Here is a 13,489-nt window from a genome sequence, read left to right as displayed (position 1 = left end):
TAAAAATGTGTAATTATTTATTCACCTTCATCTCATAAAAACCCATATTCTTTTAGCTTTTTATTTGAAATGCACACACATGCAAAAAAACAACAACACTTATTTTCAATAGTTTTTGGAGCACTTTAATAGTGCTTTTATCTAACTTTATGTAGTGGTTTAAAAAAAAAAAAGTTATGTGAGAAAAAAATGAAGGTGAGAAAATATGTCTTGTTTTTTGAGTGAACAATTCCTTTTTTTTTTCTTTTTTTTTTTTAAGGAAGCTCTTTCAGTCATCACTGAATTCATCTTGATTCTCACGTATCAGATGTTTCTGGCAGTGCTCTAGAAAAGTGTCCAGGGCTATGAAGGCCTCGGCACATGGCACACAGTGATAGACTTTCTTTTCACAATCTTCTGGAATCTGCGAGAGGGGAATCCCACCTGCGCACACACTACAACACCTGCACGTGTCGGCTGGTTGATGAACTCCTTCAGGCACTTCCTCGTGGACTTCCTCATGCGCATGCAGCGCAGCTTTAGAGCTAAAGACCTGATCGCAAGACGTACAAGGATACTCGCCATCCTCGTCTTCATCCTGCTCATTCCTTTCCACTTCTTCCTCTTGCTTGGTTTCCGTCAGATTTTTGGTCCTCGGCCTACCTCTCCTTGGTCGATTTTCTTGGGAAGGTCTGAGATCCTTTGCACCCTTCGGGTCACACCGAGCTGCGTCAGCACGGGGAGAGGCGCAGTGTTTGAAATGCGCCCAGCGCGTCAGATGGTGCAGGAACTCTTTCCCGCAGCCAAGGCACGGATACGTCTCACCTTTCCGCCTTCGCCTGGGAGCTTTCTCAGAGTTCTCCTTCCTCAGAGCTTTCTCCTTTATTTCACGACGGTGTTCCTCTTTCCTGTGCCGGTGGAGCAGTGATGTCTTAGGAAAGGATTTGTCACAGGAACGGCATGGAAACAACTTACTTGAGAGAACTTTCTTCTTCTTCTTCTTCCTGCTGCGAAGGTGTTCCTCTTTCCTGTGTTGGAGGAGCAGTGATGTTTTAGGAAACGATTTGTCACAGGTGCGGCATGGGAACGTCGTCTTCACGCTGCTTTTCGTATGTGCGGGGGAAAAGCGCATGTGGCAGGCGAGTCCAGCAGAAGAACGGAACGTTCTGGAACACACAGTGCAAGCAGAAAGAGACGCGCTGGCGCTCGGAGACGGTGGCAAGGGCGGTTTGAGAGTTTTTGCGGGCTGACAGCCTCCGGCCTGCTGGTGGTGCAGCAGCTCTTGCTTGTGGCTGAAGGCTTGTCCGCATGGGGCGCACGCGTAGGGGCTGTTGTCTTGACTGAAGGGATCTTCCGGGCGATGTGGGCCTGAAGGTTCGCTCCCGCAGGAAGGGCACGAAGAACTCCTTGTAGGTTTCCCTCTGCACGTCTGGCACATAGATGAGGAACCAGGGCACTTGTGTAGCTGCAAACTAGAGAGCAAAGCAAACTTTTGGCCACACCGTTGACAGCAATGGAGCTTTTGTAGGGCAAGCTCTTTTTCCTGGTGATGCACAAGGTCGTTCAGTTCCGAGAATTCGTGGCCGCAGTCCTTGCGGATGGAGGAAGACGTCTGAGGTTTTGGTTTATACTCCATGCAAGTGATCAATTGAGCCAGTTTGGATAAAGTGTCTGACATGGGTTTGGACCTAGTGGATATCTGGTCCCCTTTTGCCCCATTCCAGTTGCAGCGTACAGAATCCATATTCCTGTATGAAAATACCACACAAAAAAAATAAATTGAATTAATGGCATTCAGTCACAAATCATTTAATTTCCATTTGAATTTTTTAGTGTTTTTGTAAGAAGGCTCACCAAGGCTGTATTTATTTAATCAAAAATAAAGTAAAAATAGTAATATTGTGAAATATTACCACAATTTAAAATAACTGTTTAGTGACACTATCATTCAAAAGTTTGAAGATTAAAAAAAACAAAACATAATTTTATTCAGCAAAGACATAATATATGAATTAAAATAAACCGTCATGTATAAAGGATCATCCAATTTATATTTCAAATTAATTCTGTTCAATGAACTTCCTATTCATCAGAGAATCCTGAAAAAATATATCAGTTTCCACCAAAATATCAATTAGCAAAATCTATATTCAACAGTGATAATAATACGAACCATTATTAATAATTGAGCACCAATAATAATTGATAATAACTGAGGACCAAATCAGCATATTAGAATGATTTCTGAAGGATCATGTGACACTGAAGACTGGAGTAATGGTTGCTGGAATAAATTAGTATACAAGTTTTTAAATTGCATTGCAAGAACAGGTTTACATACTTGACTAGGAAAAAACGATCAAAAATAGTGAAACAAACGGATATGCTTAGCTATATAATGTAGACACTTAGGTAAACTACATGGAGCATTAAAGCAACACTGACACAGGAAGAGTTTACTAGCTGTCTTGCTACGCTGCTGACATTCAAACTCACCCACTCGAGGACTTTGTATCACTCAAAATGTTTTTCTCGCCCCTCTGTGTGGACATTACAGCAGAGGTTTTTGCGTTCATGAACGCCAAATGCACGAAGTTTTGAGGTTAGACCCAAACGGACTTTCAGATCAACTACCATGCACTTCTACCGAACTAGTTCGGGCAGTTTTAAGAACTACAACTCCCATCATCCCAAATGAACGAGTTTCACATGCGCTACTCCGATTTATTATCACAGTTTTAATAAAATAAATTCAATATGACCCAAGAAATGACTTTCTTATAACAATTTAGAAATGGCTTACACGTTTGATTATAAATTATTATAAGTGCATTTATCAAGTGCTCAACAGTGCTGTTATTACCTAAAATTATAAAAATCGTTTTTGTTCATTTAATTATAATATAAATATAAATACAAATGCAAGTATTAGTTTAAAAACATAAACTACTAAAACTGAAATAAAAAAAGTGCCAAAAAGCACATAACAAAATGACTAAAACAGAAACTTATATTAAAATAAAACATACAAATACAAAACTAATTCAAAAATCAATAAACACTATAATAGTTTATATTTATAAGTTTTAAGGAGTAACATTTCTATTTTTTTATTTTTATAAATCAAATAAGAACGCAAGTGGCAGACTTTTATTATGAAATAACATCGTCCCCTAGTGAGTTGGAATGAAATGACATGACACCCCTTTTTATTACGATTATTAATATCAGTTCGTTAATGTCATGGGTTTTTATCTACATATATCATTAATAATCCCTATAACAGTCTATAATTTTAAGTTTTTAAACAGTAACATTTATATTTGTATGAATGTGAAGAGAACGCAAGTAGCAGACTTTTATTATGAAATGTGTTCAAACCGCACAACATCGTCCCCTGGTGAGTTGGAATGAAACTACTACACCCCCTTGTTTATTACGATTATTAATATCTGTTCGTCAATGTCATGGGTTTTTATATACATATATAATTTAATAATATGATTTAAACAGAGTTTAGAATTGAAATTATAATATTTTTGTTTTTATGTGACATTCTGTCCTCCTCCGGTCCAGTTGGCGGCAGCTGCACCTGTCCGCACGGTCATACATCAGAACAGTGTGTTCCACACACCGGCAGCTTATGAAGGCTTCACCGGTTTAACCTCAATCGGTTTCGGAGGAATCGTAGGATAAAGGACTATTGTTTCAGTAGATGATTATCTTGAAGTCGAAATATGATACTTGCAACCAGCGCTCAGCGGGGATTTGGTCACTAAAAAAGCCAACTCAACTAGAGATGACAGCGCCCGTTTGTTTATTACTGTGTTAATCGTGTTATTCAAGATTAGTCGGCATAATTTTACACTAATTTGAAAGGTCACGCTATTTTATTGATGGCCGTGTCAGGAGGCGCCCGGCGGATCCCGATGGGTGTTCGGACATTCAGTGAGTTTCTGGAAATAGCGACTGTCGGTCCGTGTCGCTCCAGCAGCCCGTTTAGATGCAGAGAGAGAATACAGCACTGGTCCATAAGGTAAAATACCGCACGCACTTTTCATCAGTCCGGTTTAAATTATAGAATATATGTTATAAACATACAAATATTATATACACACCACAAAAGAGGCTTTTATTGAACCATTGGTGTGTCACATCGCTGAACAAAACGAGATGGGAAACACCTCCCCCACAAAATTACCATGGTAAAATTTCCGATAAAACACTATTAGAATTGTTAGTTGTTGCCGCAGAATCGTAATTATGTTGGGATGTCAGTATAAAAAGCTTTGTTATTTATTTTTATGGTGAACATTTTACCCCTATTTTACACTACTGTATGTGTGGCCTGTGTGTACCATAGTTTTCAGAACCTTAATAATTAGGCACTAAAGTTAAGAAAAACACAGTGAGAACTTATTTGCCATGATTATTAAAACAATAAAGAATAAATAAAATGACAAAGATTCTTAAAGAAATGTATTCTTATACTTGTAATCTTACCATGGTTGGGGGAATGCTCTTATATTGTGTAATGTGACTGACTGCAAATAAAAATTTTTGAAGCATGGTTTGTAGACATGTGTCATCATGGTAGTTCCATGAATATACTAATCATAATACTATAACCAAGGCTTGACGTTAACTTTTATGCTCAGCAGCCACTGTGGCTAGTGGTTTTCCAAAGTTACTAGCCACTCAGCATTTTCACTGGCCACAATTTTGACATCGATACCATGGGGGAAAACTGCCATATAGAATTTTTTTTAATTATTTTATAGTTTGGCAGCAGGTATATTAGGCTGCTGTCACTTTAAGACCTGACACACAGAGCCATTATACTGTTACACGGTTTATTTCTCAACTGTTTACGTTCACTTAAAACAAGGCCTGCATTTTGAAATTATTTTGTGTGTGTATTGGACTGTTTAAGCGCAATAAGCAGTGAAAAAGAACAAATTTTAGTACTGAGAGGCGGCTTTATCTGCGCGCACTTTGGGTGTGAGCAGAGCCATAGAGAGAGAGAGTTGCGACACTCCCATAGACCGCCATAGGAACTTTGGAATGCGGAAGTAACGCGTGTCGTGGAGCAGCCGATAGTTCCAAACACTGATAGTTCCCCCATTGAACCCCATTCATTTTCAGTGCTTCAGAAGTACGTTCGCTGGTAAATGAATGAAATTACTGTATTTTTTTTTACTTTTACGCACATTAGCCGACCTCTCGTGAATCTAGTCTGTAGTTATATTTTATGTAGCCAGTTTTAGTAAATGTTTATTGGAAGATAATAGGTTAATTGCAGCGATAGCTTACGTGACCAACACTTCACTAACGTTAGCTAACTGGTAACCTGATGTATATAATATATAATATTTTTAATAATATTTTATATGTGTGTGTGTATATATATATATATATATATATATATATATATATATATATATATAGCCTATATATAATATTACACACACACACACACACACACACAATTCATTTATTTAAATGGGTTAGGGCTATGCATGTGCTTATATGTATTTAGGAACATAGTTAATTCACTCATTAACTATCTCTCCGGTTTAATTTTATGAAGAATATTTTTCGGTTGAATATTTACCGAACATTGCTGTATATAGTCGTTGCTTTCTACGTTATGGGAGCAGTCTATTCCCTCCTAAATCATTCATTTGTACATGCACAGCGTAATTATTTATATTTTATGTTGGTTGGAATTCTGAACGCACCGCAGACCTCTTTGCGTGATCACGAAGTGGAATTTATAAGCAAGATCACGGGAATCAATAGCCTAATACAGCCCAGTTGTGCTAAAATAAATATCATGAGACGTCCATCATCAGATGAATGACATGGAAAAGTTAAGTTAGAGCCGCTAAAGCCAGTGCTATTACTACCCATGCGAACATGAACACTAGCGTTTCCCTCCAAAAATAAAGCCTAAAACTTATCTAAGTTGTCACCCTGCCACTCCAAATGCAAAACTGACATTAACAAAACGCAATAACAGCTTAAAAAGTACTTGGGTGTGTGTTTTATTTTATATTTACCGTTTAATAATGCAATCGCTGCTGTCTGTCCATAGAAGAACATGACAGCCCGCGTACGTTTTGGAACTAAATGGGGCTTACATGAACCACGTGACAGCCGTCGCGGCGACATCAAAGAGTGTCGCAACTCTTTCTCTCTGGCTCTGGGTGTGAGCACAAAATCTGTGGGAAATTTGTAAAATTATGCGCAATCCCACTCCGAAATTGGCTTTATGCACAGCTGCACTACTTCCTGAACTTCAGCCAGCCCCTTTGTTTCCTGTCTGCCATTATTGGACAAACTGATTAATCCAGGTGTGCCTGGCCTCAGTAACAATAATCAGGCACACCTGGATTAATCAGTTTGTCCAATAATGGCAGACAGGAAACAAAGGAGCTGGCTGAAGTACAGGAAGTAGTGAAGCTGTGCATAAAGCCTATTCAAGCCCTGTAACGCCAACAATATTCATCTGGAGCAAAAGAAACGAGTGAGTGAGGTGAGGCGGTTTGTGTGTCACTCGCTGTCGGAGAGATGAGAGAGAGAGAAAGCGCAACTGGTATCTTGCCTCTATTCTGCGGAAAATGAGTATTGGAAGCGTTTCAGAATATTTTTGACAACACTACATTGCACTCAGTTTATTTTTTCAGATGCCTTTTTAAAAGATTATAATTGAAAAATGTATTTATTATATAAAATTCAACCCTCCAAAGTGGCCAGTAGCAGTGAAGTCCACCCGCATTTGGCGGGTTGGCCGGTGTTAATGTCAAGCCCTGGGTATAAGCCCAGCATGCACTATATTTAACACAATCTTGTGTCTCATTTGTCCTCTTTGTCAGACACCTGTCCTCCTGCGGGATCCTGATGACTCGCTACCCTCGCACACTCTGTCTCTCTGAAGTGGATTTGACTCCTACTCCTCACAGGAGATCTTTCATCAGCCTCACCAAAAAGAGAAAAGAGTATTCAGAGAGGAGAATACTAGGGTAAGTTGACTTCTACCCTTCCCTAACTAGGTCCAGTGTCTGATCCTGAACAACAACCCCTTCTTCTTTTTTATGGAGGATGAAGGCAAGCTTTTGTGGTGTTATATTGATCTAGTGGAGGCAGGGCAGCTGTAAACATAGATCTAATACAGTCAGGGACATAAATATACAGAAAGAAAATATGACTGAATAAAATAAGTAGTTCTACCAATAAGAATAAATTACAATACAAACATACTATAAAAACAATACACATTTATATAATTTTCATCTGTGTTTATTTTGTGTGTTTATTTGCAGTATTATTTTAGTGTTATTTACAGCATTTTTAATGTTTTAAATGAGTTTTATTTTAAAATTTTCAGTTTTAGTGATTGTGTAGATTTTTATAGATTTTGACTATCCCTTTAATTTTGAAATTGGAAAGATTTACCTGTGTTTTGGTCTTTAGGTTCTCGATGCAAGAAATGTATGACGTGGTAGCCAATGTGGATGACTACAAACACTTTGTACCATGGTGTAAAAAGTCCCAAACCATCATGAAAAGGGCCGGTCACGCCAAAGCCCAGCTGGAAGTGGGCTTCCCTCCGGTTGTTGAACGATACACTTCTATGATAAGCCACGTCCGTCCACATCTCGTCAAAGTAAGTCATCGTGTGTGTGCTTTACATCACTGAAACACAAAGTAAGAATTCATGACTGATTACATTTCATCCCATTTCAGGCGGTGTGTTCGGATGGTAAACTCTTCAATCACTTAGAGACAATATGGCGGTTTAGTCCTGGTATTCCTGGCTATCCTCGCACATGTACTGTAGACTTCTCTGTAAGTACCAATTACAAACGTTTGCATCCAGGTCACCCATCGCTAAGCTCCACCCTAGATATCCACCATACTAAGCTTATTGTTACTAGGTCTGACAAGCTTGTCAAAAAAAGTTGCGTTTGTAGTTGTCGTCGGCATGTCTTGTTTTTTCCAGCCCGGATCGAACACGGTTATGGTAATGGGGCGTGACATTTTCAAAACACGCTTGAAGCAGTCGACCAATTACAACACACTCGACCAATCAGAGCACATTGTGCTTTTCAGAAGGAGGAGCTTCATAGAGACCGGAACTAAACAGAGCGTTACTGACAGACTTGGAACAGTGTCAAATATGTGAAAAATAATAGTTTTTTTTTAACATTCAAGCGTGAAAACCTATTCTAGTAGACCCCCAAAAACAATATTAAGACTTTGTGAAAGGGCATATGGCACTGGGCAGAAGTGTTATTTTAGTATCATTAATATAGTACTATACTATTTATTAGGGGTGTGACGAGACACTTAGCTCACTAAACGAGACACGTGATTGGGTTTACAAGAACAAACCGAGATGAGATTTTTTACAGTATTTTTAAGAAATCTTCAATGTCAAAATTCATGCCTGGGAAAATAGTCTGCAGGTGCATTTTGAAATGTTTTAACTAGGGCTGTCAGTTAAACGCGTTATTAACGGCGTTAACGCAAACCCGTTTTAACGTGATTCATTTTTTTTTAATCGCGCGATTAACGGGTCTTTTTGGCCTAGCAAACTTTGTAGTTTTTTCACATGCTTTTGCAACAGGACGCGGCGCTGCGCCATTCATTTGAATGGCTTGTGCCGTGCGAGGACGTTTTGTTGCTTCGTCGACCAAGAGCAGCGGCACGTACACCGCGGTCAAAGTTCAAAATAGTTTTGCCGCTGCGACGATTACCAGCGCGGCCAATAGAAACGTTTTGGCATCCAAAAAGTTTTGAAAACTGGCGTAGCGCCGCGCATTCCGCGTGCTGTCTGAAAGCACCGGATCTAGCTAGACCGGAAACACACTTGTTGCGATCCGGCCAAATAGTTGGTTAACGTTACGTTTTGAGTGGATGACGAGCGCGATGCGCCGAAATGGATGCCAATAAGATTCTGAATTGAAAGTTTACTTTTAAAAAGTTGCCAAATGGTCAATGGTGTGTTTTGTCGTTGTGAACTGAGCTATCATCATCGCAGCACGTCCAGTCTGAAATACCACTTGATGATGGCCAAGCACACACACACACAGCTGATGCGAATTCTCCGCCCCCTCGTCAATATCAGGACCTCTTCAGTATTTCTTTCACCCTTTTATTGATGGACAGTGTTACGTTGTGTGAGAGATCATTTGCTCCAAGTGAGAATGTTAGTGTGAAATTGAACACAGTATATGTCAATGTTGTTTTTAATAAAAAACATTTGCACAAAGCAAGCCGATCCACTTTTCCATGTTGATAAGAGCATTAAAATTAGAAAAAATAATGGGACAAAAAGAAATCAAGAGACATTTAGAATAGATAAAAATGTGCGATTAATTGCAATTAATCGCGAGCTAACTATGACATTAATGCGATTAATCGCGATTAAATATTTTAATCGTTTGACAGCACTAGTTTTAATTAATCGGCTTGAATGAATGAATGTCATTTCAGTTATGCATAGAAAAGACAACAAAATACAAGAACTGTAAAAGTTTTTGCCACAAACTCAACTGACTGGCTTCAGTTTTCACCTCGACGAGAAATCTCGTCACATTTTAATATTGCATCACACCCCTAGTATTTATTAATATTTCTAATTAGTTATTATATTTTAAGTCCTTGTTAGTTTTAGTAATTTAGTTTTTTTGGTCCGTTTTATTTTTTTGTAGTGTTTTTAGTTTTAGTAATTCTCATACTTTAAACTAAAATGGAAAATCTTTATAAATGCAGTTAAAATACGTTTTTTTTAATGTTTATTTCAATGTAGTTGTTCTTTATTTCTACATTAGTTTTAGTTAACAATAACACTGGTGGACGGCAGCAGTTTCTAGGGTGGGACTGCTCAGTGATGTTTGTTAGGATGTAAAGTTAAACCTACCATGTGTGTAAATGTTTCTCTTTCTCTGGATGTCGTTGGCTTCCCCCCAGATCTCGTTCGAGTTCCGTTCACTGCTGCATTCGCAGTTAGCTACGGTGTTTTTCGACGAGGTGGTGAAGCAGATGGTGGCCGCGTTCGAGCGGAGAGCGTGTAAACTGTACGGGCCCGAGACGAGGATACCCCGTGAGCTCATGTTTCACGAGATCCATCAAACGTGAGGTGCATCATCACACAGGACTCGTCTGCACCCGGAACTCGCAAAACTCTTTAGACGGTTATCGCATGACAAATCACATCACTAGATTACATTGGGATGGTACGATGGATACCATTTACTTATAGATGATATTTCAGTTCATTTGAGGCATTGCACCTCAAACATTGCTTTTTGACTGTGAATGAAGGTTAATTGATTGCTGCAGCTCTGAATGGTAAGATTTAAAAGTTGAGGAGCAAACACTCGAACGTTTTATTAGGGTTTCATCTCGTTTACATATTTTTTCCTGCTATGGGTTTGTTGGGGCCAAATCTGAAGAACTTATGACTGAAACTGAAAGGGATATTTTAGGTGAAATCTGTCGCACGCTGACTGACTGTTGATTACCACAGAACATAATTTCGGTTTGCTCCTCCGTTTTTAAAAACAAACAATAAAACACAGCACAACCATTGTTTACTTGCCTCACTGCAAATGCGCAGCTTTGACGCATTTTATGCTTTTAAGTCAATATTATTTTCTGTGGTAATCGAGAGCATGCGAAAAGCACGGATTAACCGGGAATATTCCTTCATACAGCTAGATATGAATATAGTGAGAATTCAAAATGCTTGCAATGAGTTACTTGACTTTCACACTGCACTGAATTTATAATATTCATCTCAAGAAGTCGCACTCGAGGTTTGAGACTTGAATCACAACTGTAAATATAACGAACATAAATTATACAGTTAGAGTGACGTCAAATATTTCTCCCAGCTAAATATTTCTCCTTATAGAGAACAGAAAAACTTGTTTATAGACGTAGTGTATTTGTAATGAAGGTGAATTTAGAATTATATTTAGCATGCTAACTCAGGGCTTTGGAGAAATCCAAATGAAAGAAATGGAAGAAGACAGCCTTTTGTTCCCTAATAGTGATCCCAGTTTGTGCCTGTTCATGTAGACTGTGCCATTTTTTGTTTTGTTGCTACATTAATGTCTGTTTAAACACTACTTTCTTCATTTATTGTGATTTCTTCGAAAAGCTACAGTATGAGCTGGCAAGTAAACTTTTTTTTTTGAACGGTAATTTTATCAGATTTTATTTTGAGCCATTTCAATGCCTTATCTAAGTGTTCATGGCATTTATAAATGACTTCAAATAACGTTGTCGAGATGTCGATTGAGTATCAAACACCCGTCTAAGAGTCTTCCATGGAAATAACGTCACCATCAGTAGATTCCTTGGGTGTCATAAAAAAAAAAAGACCTTGTTAAATGTCTGTTAAGTGAGAATGTTTGGTTGAACAACTGTGAATAACAACCAAAGAGATTATCAGTGCTTCATTAGAGCGAGAAGAGCACAGTTTTAGGAACAAATTCTCTATGAAATGAATGTTATCTGTTCAGTGAACCTTAATTGTTGTCAGTGTTATAATCTTGCACAAGCTTTTATTTTAATTTTGAGAATCTATAAATTTATTTCAAAACCTATAATTTGTGTGTGTTTTAATTGAACTGCTTGAAAACAGATTCATTTGAAAGCATATGCATTGACCCTTTTGTTTTCTTTCTTGCCTCTTAAGTTGTAGCACATTGCTAGCTCACCTTTAAGGACAACGGTCTCAGCGCTGAGGAGATACAGGAGTACTAGTGAAAACATGACAGTGGTGAACACCAGGGAACCAAGAATCCAGCGTGAAGCTGGCAGTGGAGGTTGAGGCAATCTGAGTAAGGTGGTGGTATCTGGGTCATGTATTTATAACAGCGTGAGAGACTAGTGGAGTTTCTTATTCATGCTGCCTTGACCTGAAGATCGTTACACAGAATTCACCATTAAAACTGAACTTGAATTAACCAATCCACTAACTCTTTCCCCGTCAGCGATATATCAAAAGCAAAACAGTTTTGAGGTTAATTGATGTAATTTTTTTTTTGTCTCTGGAAATTAGTGATCTAATCTTGATATCTTCAATTCAATAAGTAAATATCCATATAAGCCTGTATACAAGTCATTGAATAATTTTTCTTTCAGATAAAACTCTTACTGGGATTCTGCTTTATCTGTCATCGGTTATTCAACTAAATTGTCAAAATAAAAATTGAAATAGAAGTTGATTTAGTATTTTACATTAATTCCACTTTAATAAATATATAAATAAGAATTAATTCAAAAGTAATTTATACATTCTGTACATGTTTATATCTTTTAATATTTGACATTTTGTGTTATAACAACTTTTTTTATATATATATATACAAAAGTTTTTCTATTTATTTCCTATAACAACACATCAACCAGCACATGCAAACTTTTATCTAAATATGTTAGTTTTAGAAGTAAATCCACATTGATCTCAAGGGGAGCATTTCCCCATGTAACCCTAATGACTCCTAGTTGACAAGTAGTTATTTATTGTTAGTAGAATGTCTAGTGGACCATTAAAATAAAGTGCTACCATATTTTGAATTAGCTTTTTTTTTTTTTTTTTTTATACTTTTAGTAATTTTGTTAGTTGTTTTTGTGAAATAAAGTCAAAATTAAACTTCGGTAAGTTGCAAAGGCAACATTTCTAACTGTCATTTAAGTGTTTCATATATTTATATTTTATTTCTTCTTTATTTCAATTACTGACATTAAGTTTTAGTTACCGATAACAAAACTACTCCAATGTTTTGTTCCCAATGTTCTTCAAAATATGTGTTCCGCAGAAGAAAGCAAGTCTTAGAGGTTTGGAGTGACGAGGGGTGAGTAAATGACAAGAGTTTTCATTTTTGGGTGCTCTCTATCCCTTATATTTTGGTTAATCCTTTATTCATAAAAAAAAAAAAAAAAAGTAGTTTAGATGTTCCAAAGCTATCGAAATATGGCATTTCTCCGACTAATTTGAACATGTGCAAAGTAATAAACATGTGAAGTAATAAATGAATATTACTTTAGAGTGGACATTCCAAATATATGAGAATTATAAAGCAATATACCAGCTCACTCTTAAAAATTAAGGTTACATCAAGGGGTTTTCACAGCAAGGACACGAGGTTCCACTAAGAACATTTCAGTGAACAGTTCTTGACCCAATTTTATAATCAAAAAACTTCGATTTCGTGCGATGGCAAAAGCTTCATGGAAACACTAAAGAACCTTTATTTTTAAGAGTATCTCTTATTTGGGTGTCTAGTAACCAGAATATTGGATTGGGTTATTGCGTTTACATTGCCAATTACATTATGGACAGCTGAATGGTAGAATCTGATCAAATTTGATTAATATCAGAATCTTGAGCATATAAAAGACATTGAAAGTGAAAGTGTTTCATGTTGAAAAGAAGAAAAAAAATCCTCAAAGGCTTTGTTAAAAACATTTATTGGTTTTCCTTTTTTTT

The 13,489-nt window shown here is 37.4% G+C and overlaps 2 protein-coding genes across 2 annotated transcripts; one reads left to right on the top strand and one right to left on the bottom strand.

Moving 5' to 3' along the window:
- Window positions 1-245: 245 nt before the first annotated feature.
- On the bottom strand, window positions 246-2,658 carry si:ch211-148l7.4 (uncharacterized protein LOC563603 homolog). Its single transcript, XM_056257922.1, has 3 exons — window positions 2,476-2,658; window positions 1,068-1,727; window positions 246-1,007 (listed from the first exon to the last, which is right to left on the bottom strand). The coding sequence occupies exons 1-3, from the start codon at window positions 2,553-2,555 to the stop codon at window positions 269-271; spliced, it is 1,479 nt and encodes a 492-aa protein (XP_056113897.1). The 5' UTR covers window positions 2,556-2,658; the 3' UTR covers window positions 246-268.
- A 901-nt stretch (window positions 2,659-3,559) lies between these two features.
- On the top strand, window positions 3,560-11,129 carry coq10a (coenzyme Q10A). The gene is made up of 5 exons (XM_056257918.1): window positions 3,560-4,015; window positions 6,858-7,004; window positions 7,456-7,648; window positions 7,729-7,830; window positions 9,958-11,129. Exons 1-5 carry the CDS (start codon window positions 3,876-3,878, stop codon window positions 10,123-10,125), a joined length of 750 nt encoding a protein of 249 aa, XP_056113893.1. The 5' UTR covers window positions 3,560-3,875; the 3' UTR covers window positions 10,126-11,129.
- The last annotated feature ends 2,360 nt before the right edge of the window (window positions 11,130-13,489 follow it).

The sequence above is a fragment of the Rhinichthys klamathensis genome, unplaced genomic scaffold (genome assembly GCF_029890125.1).
Source record: "Rhinichthys klamathensis goyatoka isolate OS25496 unplaced genomic scaffold, OSU_Roscu_1.1 h1tg000147l_1, whole genome shotgun sequence".
In the NCBI taxonomy this organism is placed as follows: domain Eukaryota; kingdom Metazoa; phylum Chordata; class Actinopteri; order Cypriniformes; family Leuciscidae; genus Rhinichthys; species Rhinichthys klamathensis.
The sequence above is the reverse complement of the archived record's forward strand: the minus strand, read 5'-3'. Positions and strand labels throughout refer to the sequence as shown.